Consider the following 16,345-nt stretch of genomic DNA (forward strand, 5'->3'; position numbering starts at 1 on the left):
ACGTCAGCCGACACAGAAACATGACGTCACCTGACAACTAATTTCATGACGTCAGCCGACACAGAAACATGACGTCACCTGATCCACAGATCCACAGACAGACAACTTATTTTTATATATATAGAAGATATATATATATATATATATATATATATATATATATATATATATATATATATATATATATATATATATATATATATATATATATATATATATATCTATCTCTATTCACAGGTGGGACACAGGGACACAACTACAATGGCGCGTACGTGCGCGGGGGGGCTCGGGGTGGCGCGAAGCGCCACCCCAACAGCTAGTTGTTCATATAAAAATCATAGAATTATTGTTCATAATACCTTGCGATGACGTTGTGGACAGACCTACATTATCTGATCAAAGGTTGTCAGGTTCAATATCACGTGTCGCAAGGAAAGTGATGTAGATGACTAAAAGCTTAAATTTTTTTCTTCAAATTTTGAAACAAATTCTAGTAGTTCGTTATGTAATTTATCACTAATATTTTCTAGTTGTAAAACATGTTTGCTTTCATTTTCTTCTTTTGTTGCCGATGGTATATAAAAGTATTTGTAATACCTTGGGGTTCATCTTATTATAGTGTCACGAACCAGCAACAAAATTTAACTTAATAGTTTTTTATTGCACTTGGTATTAACCAAGTGACATTGAGTGATCGCAAATTCTGTCGGTCGGTTGTCTGTCTGTCTTTCGTTTAGGTATTTCCAGATAAGCTAGGACGATGAAATTTGGCGGGCGTATTAGGGACTAGACCAGATTAATTAAAAATAGTGTTTTTAACTTACGAACGGGCAATCGGATCTTAATGAAATTTGATATTTAGAAGTATATCGTGTCTCAGAGCTCTTATTTTAAATCCCGACCGGATCCGGTGACATTGGGGGGAGTTGGAAAGGGGAAACCTAAAATCTTGGAAAACGCTTAGAGTGGAGGGATCGGGGTGAAACTTGGTGGAAAACTAATTGCAAGTCCTAGATACGTGATTTACATAACTGGAACGGATCAACTCTCTTTGGTGGAGTTGGGGGAGGGTTAATTCTGCAAAATTAGAAAAAATGAAGTATTTTTAACTTACGAAGGAGTGATTGGATCTTAGTAAAATTTCATATTTAGAAGGACCTCGTAACTCAGATCTATTATTAAAAATCCTGACCGGATCCAGTGTCATTGGGGGGAGTTGGGGGGACCGGAAATCTTGGAAAAGGCTTAGAGTGGAGGTATCGGGATGAAACTTGGTGGGAAAAATAAGCACAAGTTCTAGATACGTGCTTTACATAATTGGAACGAATCCACTCCGTTTGGGGGAGTTGGGGGGGGGGAGTGTTAATTCGGAAAAATTTGAAAAATTGAGGTATTTTTAACTTACGAACGGGTAACCAGATCTTAATGAAATTTGTTATATAGAAGGAACTCATGTTTCAGAGCTTTTATTCTAAATCCCGACCAGATCTGGTGACATTAGGGGGAGTTAGAGGGGGAAACCAGAAATCTTGGAAAAAGCTTGGAGTGGAGAGATCGGGATGAAACTTGGTGGGTAGAATAAGCAAATGTCGTAGATACGTGGATTGACGTAACCGGACTGGATCTGCTCTCTTTGGGGGAGCCTGTTTTCACGTCGTTCTTGTGATTCCTCGGCATGATTTTTTTCAGTAATTTCTCTTTGAGCCTCAAGCCTGTTTTCACGTTGTTCTTGTGATTCCTCGGCATACTTTCGCGTTGCTCTCGTGGTTCCTTGACACGCCTTCGTTGACGTAAATTCATTCTAAAGCTCAACAATTTCTAATAAACCTCAAACTTTTGGGTTTCTGTTTTAAGGTTTTCGAATTACTTTTAATCCATTGTCAAAATATATTAAAATATTTGTGCAATTACCAGTTTTTTACATTTTAAACAATTTAATAAAATTGGAAGAGCCTGAATTTTTTTGAATACTTATTATTCAAAAAAAGTATTATTGAATACTTGATTAAGATAGATTGGTAGAGAAAGTGAAAAAGAACTGAAACCTCTTTTTTTAAGTTTTTTAAATGATTGCCATTGTGCTTAGTTTTTTCTTTTTTTCCCCTTTTATTTTTTCCTTTTTTCAGTTTTTTCTTTTTTGTTTTTATTTTTTCATTTTTAGTTTTTTTCTTTTTTAGTTTTTTTTCTTTTTTTTTCTTTTTTAGTTTTTCTTTTTTAAGTTTTTTCTTTTTTCTTTCTTTTCATTTAGCTTTTTTCTTTTTTCTTTCTTTTCATTTAGCTTTTGTCTTTTTTATTTTTTTATTTTTTGTTTTTTAGTTTTTTCCTTTTTAGTTTTTTCTTTTCCTGTTTTTTTCTTTTTTTTAGTTGTTTGATTTTTTAGTTTTTTTTTCTTTTTTTAGATTTTTGATGTTTTTCAGTTTTTCTGTTATTTTAGTTTTTATTTTTTATTTTTTTTAGTTTCTTCTTTTTTTAAATTTGTATTCTTTTTTAGTTTTTCCTCTTTTTTTTTAGTTTTTTTAAGTTTTTTAGTTTTTATCCTGTTTTATTTTTAGATTTTTTTTTAGTTTTTTACCTTTTAATTTTTTTTTTCATCTTTTTTAAATTTTCTTTTTCTTCTTTATTTTTTAGTTTTTTCTCCTTTCTTGGTTTTTCTTTTTTTCCTTTTTTAGTTTTAGTTTTTTCTTTTTGTTTTTTTGTTTTTTTTAGTTTCTTATTTTTTTGTTTTCTTTTTTTAGTTATTTTCTTTTTTAGTTTTCTAATTTCTTTTTTAATTTTTTAATTTTCTTTTTTTTTAGTTTTTTTTTCTTTCTTTTTCTTTACTTTTTGTCTTTTTTAATTTTTACTCTTTTTATTTATTTTTTTTTTTTTTTTAGTTTTTTTTAGTTTTTTTCTTTTTTAGTTTTTTTTTCTTTTTAGTTTTTTTTTTTTTTTCGATTTCTTGATTTTTTAATTTTTTTTTTAGCTTTTTTTTTAGTTTTTTTCTTTTTTTTCTTTTTTTAGATTTTTGATGTTTTTCAGTTTTTTTGTTATTTTAGTTTTTATTTTTATTTTTTTGGTTTCTTCTTTTTTAAATTTGTATTCTTTTTTAGTTTATGGTACCAAATGGCTCATTTTTCCGTTTTTACTGTCGTTTTCATTAGATCTAGGAAAATTGACTCCAACTTTTTTTTTTACTTTTTGTCATAGCCTTTTGTAGTTTTTGTCTATTTTCTATCAGTCTTTCTTTGTCTAACAAAATCTTTTTGCCTCTAGTTCGAGAGTGTCTACAGCTGGTGCCTTTTCTCACTATTGTTGGTGGGAGTGTCTATTTAACCCACAAAAGCTGCAAGAATTATTTTAACAGAGTAAGTGTCAACTTCTCTTTCTAATTTGGACAGACTATTTCTCATTTTAATAGAGTATTTGAACAGAGTAAGTGTCAATCTTCCTTTCTTAAGTACTGTATCAGTTATTTAATAGTCAGAAATAGCCCTGCAAAATAAACCGGACGAGGATTGGACTAACTTTCTCATCATTCTGAAAAAAGGAAGACAAAAAACAACTAGGGAAGGCCAACATCTTTTATAACTGCTGGCTAATGCTACTTTTTTTGGATCTTAAAAAATTTATCTGCCAATTCGTGGCAGAGAAAAAATCATTAGCCAAGTTATTTGGAATTTTCATTTGGACATTATTTCATGATACATGTTACTAGTGTTACATGATACTCATGTGTTACTCACAACCACCAGTCACTGTTCTTAAGGTGCTTTTGAGTCATATTCTTTAGGTAGTCTCTTTAGTTTTTAGTGTGAACTTATTCTTCAAAAAACCTCCTTCATTTTACCATTTAGGGGGTCCAAATCCTGCTAATTTCTTTAAAACTGTGTTATGTTCCCACTGAAGTACTTATTCTGTAAATAACCACTCCATAGTTACCAACCATAATTTCCAATTGTGTAGATCCCTAAGAACCGAGCAGAAACCTCTTAGGTATATACCTTAAAAAATTTCAATTGAGAAATAGTTTACCTTTGCCCTGTTGTTGTGTATAGGTAAATGATATATATAATTTATTTAAAAAGAAACAACCTTATAACAAGCTTCCTGTTGCTGTAATAAATAATTGAGTTGTCTATCTAATTTGCTTTAACTTCAACTGACTGAAGCTAATTTTCATGTCAAAAAGTAGCCGAATCGTTTTAGACTTTAACTAGCCTGAAGCAGGGAATTAATTACTGTGAAGTTGTATGGTATAGATATGTATAAATAACCAAAGAGCTTGTTGAATACTTTACCTTAGTTCTTCCTGTGCCGCCAGAGGCACCCAGGGCATCCTAAAAGAGTGGCCAATCATCCCTTATATGTGATGCTGCCCAGGGGGTTAGACTGTCGAATTGATAAACTTCAGGTTCCGTTGGTATGTACGACGAAGTGCATTTTTTGGCTTTCCTCTTCTGGTTCCCTCTCGTTGCCACTCGAGTACCGTTCTGGGGAGTCTATATCCCGCCATACGGAAAACGTGTCCCAAGTAGCGCCATCTTCATTGCCGTATGACATGTGTTACCAGGGGCTGATATCTGATAGAGCGAACTGTCTACTTGGTTATGTGGTCCCTCCAGTTAATATTCAGGATCCTGCAAAGACAGTTGTTCTCGAAACTGAGAATCCGCTTTTATTACTGTTGATTCAGTTTCCAGCATTCACAGCTATAGAGGAGGGCAGAGAGGATGTTACTGTTGAACACCCTTATTTTCAGTTTCAAGGAGTAATTTTTCGATCACCAAACTTGCTTTAGTCGATTAAAAGCTCCACTGGCTTGTTCAATCCTAGACTGTGCCTCCTTTTCGCTTGATCCACTTCGTTCGATTGTACTTCTGAGGTATCGGAATTCCACTACCTGATCTACTGAATTGTCCCGCGCCTTATGCCAAGCGGTGAGTCGCTCGTGGCCATGCTTTCTGTTTTGTCCGAACTAATCTTCAGTCCCAAAAGACTTGCTTTCTCTCGTATGACACCGAGAAGCTCCTGGATCTTTTCCTTGTTTGCCTCAATCAGAGTGATGTCGTCGGCGAAATCAAGATCTGCTATTCGGTTATTATCGCATATTTGGATCCCAAACCCTGTGCAATCTCGGAGTGCATATTCGGTAACAAGGACAAAAAGTAGGGGGGAGAGGACACGTACCTGTTTGACCCCAGAAATGATACTGAAATACCTTATATTTCCTTCGTGGGTCCGAACGCAGCACACCGTGTTTTCGTACAGCGCAATGATCAGCGATACCAGTTTATTCGGAATGCCGTAGTGTCGGAGGATTTTCCACAGGGACTCTCGGTGTATTGAGTCGAAGGCTTTTTCGAAATCCACAAAGACAAGGTACATCTTTTGCCTCCACTTGTTGCATTCCTCAATCAACATGCGCAGGAAATATATAAGGTCTGAGCATGGTCTCAAGTTCTTATCTAGCGTTCTCTTGATGCGGCGGAAGATTTTCTGTGAGAATAGTTTCCCCGGGATAGAAAGGAGGCTGATTCCTCCAGTTATCGCACTTCGATGCATCTCCTTGCTTCCAAAGCTGGATGAGTGTGCTTTTTCTCCATTCTTCAGTACTTTCTTTGATTTCCAGATGCATGCAAAGAATGCAATCCACAATGTTATGCAAGCACCTAAAGAGGCTTTGATCATTTCTGCTGATATTTTGTCGCTTCCTGGTGCTCTACCGTTCTCCATCTTGAGAGCGGCTTGAACTATTTCCTCGGTCGATGGCTCTTCTGTATTGATTTGAAGGTCCAGGAAAGGGGCAGTGGAGATATGTCTGCTGTATTCGGAGGACTGGGTCTGTTGAGGACTTTCTCAAAATTTACGGCCCAAAACTTCAGAGATTTCATTGGGGACTGTAACCCTCTTGCCATTTTCATCTTTAATTGGCCCGTTTAGGTTACGTCGCTTCCCGATTATTTCATTGATAATTTTGTAAACAGCTCTGGAATCGCTGCGGTTGGCTGATTCTTCTGCCGTTACTGCCTTCTTTTCTAGAAAGTCGCGTTTATCTCCCCTTTCGCTCTTCTTCACTTGCTTATCTTGATGTCGGTATGAATGATTTCTCAAGACTTTATCGCAATCATCTCCACCGTTTAGAAGACGTTGTTTCAATTTCCGACGCTCTTCAATGAGGATCCATATCATATCGGATAACCATTAATCTTTGGGTCTTTTTTTGTGCCCAAGCGTTTCTAGTGTTGTCTGGTTATAGGCTTCTTTTAGGGTGTTCCATAATGAATCCACAGTGCCTTGAACACTTTCTCAAAATGTACGGTCCAAAACTTCAGATATTTCGTTGGAGGGTGTGACTATCTTGCCATTTTGATCTTTAACTGGCCCGTTTAGGTTGCGTCGTTTCCCGATTATTTCATTGGTAATTTTGTAAACAGCTCTGGAATCGCCGCGCTTGGCTGCTTCTTCTGCCGTAGCTGCCTTCTTTTCTAGAAAGTCGCGTTTATCTCCCCTTGCGCTCTTCTTCACTTGCTTGTCTTGATGTCGGTATAAATGATTTCTCAAGATTTTATCTCAATCATCTCCACCTTTTAGAAGACGCTGTTTTAATTTTCGACGCCCCGCTTTTTACGCTAAAGTTTGACTCTTTCTCTCAACTCAACTTTTTAAAACAGTAAAAACTTTAGCGTAAAGAGCAGGGCGTTGAAGAGGGAACATCCCCTTTCATATACGGGGTAATTTCTGCTCGTTTTAAGTTTTAATGTCGCTCCTTACTTTCAGTTAAAAAAACTTTTTTTTTATTTAATTTCTGAACGTTTTTTAGTTAATCCATGTTTTGATTTCGGCTCTCCGCAGTTTGAATAATTAAAGCGAATTTTGCATATTCATTTATTTGGCTAAATGGCTTTCCCATAGTTTTGATCGAATGATTTTGAGAAAAAAGGAGGGGGGAGGAGGCCCAGTTGCCCTCCAATTTTTTGGGTACTTAAACAGGCAACTAGAACTTTTTATTTCTTAAGAATGTTTTCATTAATAAAAGATATACGTAATTTACGAATTAGCTTACGTAACAAACTTCAATATTCGTATATTTTTATTACGTATATGAGAGGGTTCGCCCACTCGTCAATACCTTGATCTTTACACTAAAGCTTAAATTTTTTCCCCTGAATGACAAAGGCCGTAGAATAAATAGTTGAAATTACTAAAAATACTTTAGCGTAAAGAGCGAGGTATTAGGAGGAGGTGAACCCCTTATATGCGTAATATTTTCTGTTCGTTTTAAGTTTTAATGCTACTCCATACTTCCAGTTGAAAAAAACTTTTTCATATTTATTTTTTCATTGTTTTTTTAAATAATGCTAGAAAATGCTACGCCCACTTCATGGAAATCTTCTTCCCTCATGACAAATTCCTCCATGGAAAGTTTCTCCCACATAACCCCTTCTTCCCAACCCCTCCTCCCAAACAAAAAATCCCCCTGAAAACGTCTGTACACTTCCCAGTAACCATTACTATATGCAAACACTGGTCAAAGTTTGTAACTTGCAGCCCCTCCCACGGGGACTTAGGGGGAGCGAGTCGCCCCCAAAGACAGAGTTATTAGTTTTTTCAACTATGCTGAATAAAATGGCTATCTCAGAATTTTGATCCGACTACTTTGGGAAAAAATGAGCGTGGGAGGGGGCCTAGGTGCCCTCCAATTCTTTGGTCACTTAAAAAGGGCACTAGAACTTTTCATTTCCGTTCGAATGAGCCTTCTCGCAAAATTCTAGGATCACTGGGTCGATACGATCACCCCTGGAAAAAAAGATTTGTCTTCTGGCAAAAAATACAAAATTCCATATTTTCGTAGATAGGAGCTTGGAACTTGTACAGTAGGGTTCTCTAATACGCTGAATCTGATGGTGTGATTTTCATTATGATTCTATTACTTTTAGGGGGTGTTTCCCCCTATTTTCTAAAATAGGGCAAATTTTCTCAGGCTCGTAACTTTTGATGGGTAGGACTAAACTTGATGAACTCTTATATATTTAAAATCAGCATTAAAATGCAATTCTTGTGATGTAACTATTGGTATCAAAATTTCGTTTTTTAGAATTTTAGTTACTATTGAGCCGGGTCGCTCCTTAGTACAGTTCGTTACAACGAACTGTTTGATCATTTCCCACCTTTCGAAGAGTCGTTTGTCCCAGAAATCAGGGCAAGTGCCATATAAATCAGCCAACTTTCTGTTTGAAGTTGTTTTGATAAACAATTTACAATGAGTAAAACTTATTCCATTATATGCAAAGTTGAGACAAAAGAGGCTGAGTTGATTTTTTCCAGTAGTTATTTTACTTCACAGGCTGTCTCACCGTCAGAACTATAAGAGACCGCGGCTAGCGCAGCAACAATACAATCAAATATGGCCTTCACCTTGGAAATAGAGCAGCATGTCCAAGACCAGCGGGTTTGGACGGTCCTCTCAAGCTCCAAGACTTTTGCCCGCTAATAGACTGGGATTCCCCAATGAAGTGTTGCTGCATGATATAAATACGTATTCTTTGCACCAGAGAGAAAAACTCCGAAAGTTTGTTGATGTTTTTCAGGCAATCAGTCAAAACAAAGTGTAATCTGTAGGCGTGACAGTGTAAAAAAAAAGCACGAGGGACCCTCTCCCTAAGCTTTGCTTGTCCGTTGGATTCTCCATTCATATTGCTAATTTCAGGATTGCTAATCATTCTTTTCTAGAAACATCTTTTGTCTCGTCAAAAAGAACCGCGTAGTAATTAGCAGATCTTACTTCTGAAATTAAATAAAAAAAAACAAGTTTTTTCAACTGAAAGTAAGGAGTGACATCAAAACTTAAAACGCACAGAAATTACTTCGTATATGAAAGAGGCTGCTTCCTCATCAACGCCCCGCTCTTTACGCTAAAGTTTGACTCTTTCTCTCAATTCTTCTTTCTAAAACAGTAAAAAACTTTAGCGTAAAGAGCGGGGCGTTGATGAGGAAGCAGCCTCTTTCATATACGAAGTAATTTCTGTGCGTTTTAAGTTTTGATGTCACTCCTTACTTTCAGTTGAAAAAACTTGTTTTTTTTATTTAATTTCTGAACGTTTTTGAATCAATGCATGTTTTGATTTTGGCTCTCCGCAGAGGAATAATCAAAACGAAATTTGCATATTTTTTTTTTGGCTCAATGGCTTTCTCATAATTTTGATCGAATCATTTTGAGAAAAAAGAGCGGGGGACGAAGCCTAGTTGCCCCCCGATTTTTGGTTAATTAAAAAGGCAACTAGAACTTTTAATTTTTTACGAATCTTTTTATTGGTAAAAGATTTACGTAACTTATAAATTAGCTTACGTAAAGAACTTTTGTATTCTCATGTTTTTATTACATATATGAGGGGATTCGCCCCATCGTCAGTACCTCGCTCTTTACACTAAAGCTTAAATTTTATCCCAATTCATTAAGAATGACCCCCTGAATCACAAAAGTCGTAGAATAAGTAGTTGAAATTACCGAAAATACTTTAGCGTAAAGAGCGAGGTATTAGAAGGAGGTGAGCCCCTCATATGGGTAATAATTTCTGTTTGTTTTAAGTTTTATTGCTGTTCCTTACTTCCAGCTGAAAAAGCTTTTTCACTTTTATTTTTTAATTGTTTTTTTTTAAAATAATGCTAGTAAATCCTCCTCTCCCTTCATGGAAATTTTCTTCTCCCATTACAAATTCTCGAAGGAAAGTTCCCCCAGCATATCCCCCTCTTCTCAACCCCTCCCAAAAACCAAAAAAATCCTCCTGAAAACGCCTGTATACTTCCCAATAACCATTACTATATGTAAGCACAGGTCAAAGTTTGTAACTTGTTGCCCCTCCCACGGGGACTGTGGGGGAGTAAGTCGTCCCCAAAGACATAGTTATAAGGTTTTTCGACTACGCTGAATAAAATGGCTATCTCAGAATTTTGATCCGTTGACTTTGGGAAAATAATTAGCGTGGGAGGGGGCCTAGGTGCCCTCCAATTTTTTGGTCACTTAAAAAGGGCACTAGAACTTTTCATTTCCGTTAGAATGAGCTCTCTTGCAACATTCTAGGACAACTGGGTCGATACGATCACCCCTGGGAAAAAAAAAACAAAAACAAAAAAACAAATAAACACGCATCCGTGATCTGCCTTCTGGCAAAAAATGCAAAATTCCACATTTTTGTAGATAGGAGCTCGAAACTTCTACAGTAGGGTTCTCTGATACGCTGAATCTGATGGTGTGATTTTCGTTAAGATTCTATGACTTTTAGGGGGCGTTTCCCCCTATTTTCTAAAATAACGCAAATTTTCTCAGGCTCGTAACTTTTGATGGGTAAGACTAAACTTGATGAAACTTATATATTTAAAACCAGCATTAAAATGCGATTCTTTTGATGTAGCTATTGGTATCAAAATTCCATTTTTTAGAGTTTTGGTTACTATTGAGCCGGGTCGCTCCTTACTACAGTTCGTTACCACGAACTGTTTGATAATGTCTTGTGGCAAGGCATTTCCTATCAGTGCGTCGTATACTGATGACTGCAAAAGTGACCAAATCGGTGGATGTGTACCTGGGTAGGATTGCTAATTATTCTTTTCTAGAAACATCTTTTGTCTCGTCATAAAGAACCGTATAGTAATTATCTGATTTTACTTCTGAAATAATGTGTCAAAGCATTTCCTATAAATGTAACTACGTCATGTTGGTACTGATGACTGCAATAGCGATTAAATTTGTCATGCAACTTGGCCTTCAGCTTTTAGTAGCCTTTAGATATTTCTTTCATCACTTCAACGAAATTATCCCGGTTTGTGTATGTTTCTGTTTCGTCATGATCCCTCGAAGGAAGGCCTTGGCGGCCAAGAAAGCAAATAGCGTGAAAAATGTACTCCATGATTTCTATTTTCTTGAGCCTCTTGAGATCTGGACCGACTTAAGTCATTCGCTACACATCTCGAAGTATCAGTACTAATTATCTTAAATTCCGCCCATGCTGACTCAGAATTCCTATGTCTTTTACTACTATCATGTTGCTTCAATAGACCATAACTGTCTTCCCACTTACAATTGTTTTTCCAACGAAGCCCCCTTTTCCAGCAGCTTCCCTTGTCCTTAGAGTCACACTAAGTAAATGGCAGCAAGCATAACAAAATACAGAATCCAAGTTTTGTTTTATTATTCAGTCCATTCGTAAGTCTTAAATTAATTCGCACTGAATTTCCTTCCTTTAGAAATGGAAGCTGCATATCTCTGAAGAATATGTTAAGCTGATTGGTTGGGACGCACCAAAGAGATACCAGAGAGATTTTCGACTGCTACTGGAATCTGCAACCGGTTCGGGAACGCACACCACTCTTCCATGTTGGCCTGGGTTATTTGCTGTTCCGGTTCTTTATAAAAGATTGTCACAGGTGGGGGACATCATGTCCGGTAACCCGAGACTTTGAGCACTAAGACTTGCCAGTTTCTTGCATTCTTTATTTTTCTTCCGGATGTTCACCGCAAAAAGTCCAAAGTTTGTTGTCGCTTTTTACTTGTTGTTTTGTTATGGATTCACAACAACAAAATAAACTGACGAGCTGACGCCTAGTTTTGGCTGAACTCTTGTCAAAGATCATGACAGTGGGTTGGACAGCGAAGAGAAATTGTTCTACCTATTTTAAAACAAGGTTGTCTACTATTGATATATTTGGGATCCTTCGGGACGAGGACAGAAGTAATATTTCAAAATAAAGTAACTGAAAAGTAACAGAAAAAAAGTAACAGGGCTATTTAATGGCTCTGAGAAAAAAAGCATTGGAGTGAACGTTACAAGCGATCGATCATTCAGTCTTGCAAATTCAATATAGCACATAGCTAAAATACAAAATAGCTATTCAAACAGTTCGTGGTAACGAACTGTAGTAAGGAGCGACCCGGCTCAATAGTAACCAGAACTCTAAAAAATGGAATTTTGATACCAATAGTTACATCAAAAGAATCACATTTTAATCCTGATTTTAAATATATAAGTTTCATCACGTTTAGTCTCAACCATCAAAAGTTACGAGCCTGAGAAAATCTGCCCTATTTCAGAAAATAGGGTGAAACACCCCCTAAAAGTCATAGAATCTTAATGAAAATCACACCATCAGATTTAGCGTATCAGAGAACCCTATTATACAAGTTCCAAGATCCTATCTACAAAAATGTGGAATTTTGTATTTTTTGCCAGAAGACAAATCACGGATGTGTGTTTATTTAGTTATTTTTTTTCCTTTTTCCCAGGGGTGATCGTATCGACCCAGTGGTCCTAGAATTTTGAGAGAGGGCTCATTTGAACGGAAATGAAAAGTTCTAGTGCCCTTTTTAAGTGACCAAAAAAATCGGAGGGCACCTAGACCCCCTCCCACGCTCATTTTTTCCCAAAGTAGTCGGATCAATATTCTGAGATAGCCATTTTATTCAGCATAGTCGAAAATCCTTATAACTATGTCTTTGGAGACGACTTACTCCCCCACAGTCCCCGTGGGAGGGGTTGCATGTTGCAAATTTTGACCAGTGATTGCATATATTAATGGCTATTAGGAAATGTAGAGACGTTTTCAGGGGGATTTTTTGGTTGGGAAGGGGGGGGGGGTTGAGAAGAGGAGGCTATGTGGGGGAAATTTTCCATGGAGGAATTTGTCATGGGGGAAGAAGATTTCCATAAAGGGGGCGCAGTATTTTCTAGCATTATTTAAAAAAAACAATGAGAAAATAAATATGAAAAAGTTTTTTTCAACTGGAAGTATGGAGTAGCATTAAAACTTAAAACGAACAGAAAATATTACGCATATAAGGGGCTCACCTCCTCCTAATACCTCACTCTTTACGCTAAAGGATTTTTAGTAATTTCAACTATTTATTCTACGGCCTTTGTGATTCAGGGGACAAAATTTAAGCTTTAATGCAAAGAGTTATTGACGAGGTATTGACGAGTGGGCGAACCTTCTCATATACGTAATAAAAACATACGAACATAGAAGTTTGTTACGTAAGCTAATTCGTAAGTTACGTACATCTTTTACTAATGAAAACGTTCTTAAGAAATTAAAAGTTCTAGTTGCCTTTTTAAGTACCCAAAAAATTGGAGAGCAACTGGGCCTCCTTCCCCTCCTTTTTTCACAAAATCATTCGATCAAAACTATGGGAAAGCCATTTAGCCAAATAAATAAATATGTAAATTTCGCTTTAATTATTCATCTGCGAAGAGCCGAAATCAAAACATGGATTAACTAAAAAACATTCAGAAATTAAATAAAAAAACAAGTTTTTTTTTAACTGAAAGTAAGGAGCGACATTAAAACTTAAAACGAACAGAAATTACCCCGTATATGAAAGGGGCTGCTCCATCTTCAACGCCCTGCTCTTTACGCTAAAGTTTTCACTGTTTTAAAAAGTAGAGTTGAGAGAAAGAGTCAAACTTTAGTGCAAAGAGCAAGGCGTTGAAGAAGGAGCAGCCCCTTTCATATACGGGGTAATGTCTGTTCGTTTTAAGTTTTAATGTTGCTCCTTACTTTCAGTTAAAAAAACTTGTTTTTTTATTTAATAAATAGAAGTAACAAGGTCTTTTTCCAAATCTAGGGCTCGTTACTCCTCTCCCTAACTGGCACCAATGTGGCCCTTTAAGCTTCCTTTAGGTAAATACAAGTAAAATTTTGAATAACAAATATTAGAAATCACAAGGGGGCACGAGTATTTTATACAAGCCTAGGTGGGGCATGGCCCAAAATTGGTTGGTATTTAGGAACCAATGCTTTAACCAATTAACTAAGAAACCCGTATATTTTAAAAAAAAGTGGTGTCAAGGTGATTGGTCGTACTCCAGTAAAATTGTTCAGGCCTCCCTTCTTTTGGATATTAGTAATATGTCCGAGCTTCCAGCATGGCGAGTAACATCCGGAATTACTAGTATTATTAAAAATACTAACAAGGGGTATTGATTATTTATCAGGGGATGCTTTTATGACATGAATTGGGATATCAATGTACATATGCTAGTTTTTTCAATTTCTGCATTTGTTTGTTTTGTTTTTTCAAGTTCAGCATATGTATATACTGCCAATTCTTATGGTCTAGAAAGGTTCTTTCATGGATCAATTTTATAAAGGCCTTATGTTATATCTTTTTTTTTGTTGGGAAAATTCTCAAAATTTTCTTTTTCTGCATGCTTTCTGATAGTTAAATAACTAATAGTGTGTATTTATCTTATAACTTATAATTAAAGTACTATATTTCATTCTGCTTATGTACTGTAGAAGAAATGTGCCTTTGTAAACATTGTTCTTCCTTAGAAGCCACCTGTCAACCCTGAGATTAAGAAAGATGCACAGAAAGTTGTAGACTCATTCACTGCCGAAGAATTCAAAGCCAAGACTGCCTTCTGTAGATGCTGGAGAAGCGCTAACGTAAGTTTATATTGTTTTGTTCTCTTACATGTGTTACAGCTAATTTGTGAATGCTTAACTTAATTTGGCATTCAGTCAGGCATGTATGCAGAGTTTTTGGGATGGGGACTAAGCAAGTCAAAAATAAATAATGATGAAGTACATGAACATCTGGAAAACAATGCTTTTTTTAATGGGGAAGAGGGCACGTAAAACTTCATTTCCCCTGACGGCCATTTCATTCATCTTCATGGTTTCACAAAATGAGTTTTGACTGAACAAGTTCTTTTTCTTTTTACCAAAAACATATGATTGCCTTGAAATGAAGGCATGGAGAACTGTAGTCTGAAGGATGGCCTCCAACAAATTTAATAGGCAAGTACACTACAAAACGAAAGGTGGAACATTTGTTCCGAAGACAGGTTTCTAGTATCTAAACAGACATTTTTTTTCTTGTTGATCCGTATTACTGTAATGTTTGTTAGTTTTATTTTACTACAGAGGAAAAATCAAAAACAGCCACGTACACAAGAATTTGCTTCCAAGAAGGTTTTAATTTATCTCAACAGCAAAAGCTGACTATTTGTATGAACAATATTAAAGTCAAACTGCTGAGATTCACTTGAAACTAAAAGGAGCCTGGAAGTGACAAAATTCATTCTCCTGGCTCAATCTTTTAACCAGAAATTGTGAGTGGAATGAGTGGCTTCACTCATAATTTCAGGCCATGGATAGGCCCGAAATCATCTTTCGTATCCTGTCGGTTCAACATACTTGCTTCAGAAATTTCGAGCAGACTGGTGGGAAAAAGACCAAATACCTATGTGCTATAAAATTTGCAGTGGGGAGGTTAAGAACAGTTTTGACTTTGCTCTTTTTTGTACCAAGTCGGGGATTAGCTCGTTTGTGAATGGAATCGGAATTCGTCTCACCTAGACTCGTATAGTTTGAAAATTTTCAAAGTGGCTTATCTCATAAACGAATATTTGTGCCAAAATCTGATGTAATTATTCGGTCAGCTCATCAAGTATTGTAAAGAAAATTACCTCTCTTACTTCAAAAGTCGATTTTGTGTCGTATGTCAACTTTCTCATATCACTACTGAGAAAGGAGCAAAGGCAAGCTCTCTTTTTTACCAGTGATAGTTTTCTAGACAAACGGGATACAATCCCTCTTCATCAGTCCAAGCTGAAAATGAAACAAAATCAACAGAAACGACCATTGATCATGGAATACGACTAGAATTCCGTTTTCGAATAAGGACTTGAATTTTTGAGAATTCTTCTATAAAAAAAAATGGAAGCATAGTGCATATTTATAAAAGAAGATTATCGACAATTTTTTATCAGATTATATTTTTCTTAATGCAAGAAATAGTTTTGCTAATACATACTAGAATGAAATTTTGAATAAATAACCTTAACAATCATCACATTAAAGGGGCTGTTTCAAAGCCTTCTTTGGTATTAATATTTAATCTTTTTTTTTTCAGTTTCCATATTGCGATGGCAGTCACAATGCCTACAACAAGGAATGTTGTGACAATGTTGGTCCTCTAGTAATAAGTGCTAAAGCTGAGGAAAATTAGCTGATGTTTTAAGAAGTTCAGTGGTAATCTCTGGAATCTGTCAAACTCAAGGGCATAGCTACTAACTATTTTATAGATTTAAAATTGTTATTTGAGTTTTTACACATTACAATTGTTTCAACGGGATGTTAAATTTTGTTGTTCTGTTTACTGATAGTCTCTATATTTTTTCACACCACTGGCGATTTTGCCGTACGTGTTTTGAATTTGTACTTTCTAAAATTGGGACTGCACTTGGAACTCAAATTTGAGGATGAACTTGAAATTTCCCAAAAGTCTCATCTTTTTCGCTTTTCGTGTGCAAGACACAAAATTTGCTCCCCTTCATGGCATCGTTAGATCCGTCCAAAAATTCCAAAA

General features: G+C 36.0%; 1 protein-coding gene across 1 annotated transcript in view; it reads left to right on the forward strand.

Moving 5' to 3' along the window:
* LOC136032197 (CDGSH iron-sulfur domain-containing protein 2 homolog) overlaps window positions 1-16,111 on the forward strand; it is a 37,999-nt gene extending 21,888 nt beyond the window's left edge. Inside the window, exons 2-4 of the mRNA XM_065712408.1 lie at window positions 3,253-3,344; window positions 14,305-14,418; window positions 15,890-16,111. Coding sequence (XP_065568480.1) covers window positions 3,253-3,344; window positions 14,305-14,418; window positions 15,890-15,985 — 302 coding nt within the window. The 3' untranslated portion in view covers window positions 15,986-16,111. The remainder of the gene's footprint in view (window positions 1-3,252; window positions 3,345-14,304; window positions 14,419-15,889) is intronic.
* The last annotated feature ends 234 nt before the right edge of the window (window positions 16,112-16,345 follow it).

The sequence above is a fragment of the Artemia franciscana genome, chromosome 10, assembly GCF_032884065.1.
Source record: "Artemia franciscana chromosome 10, ASM3288406v1, whole genome shotgun sequence".
NCBI lineage: Eukaryota > Metazoa > Arthropoda > Branchiopoda > Anostraca > Artemiidae > Artemia > Artemia franciscana.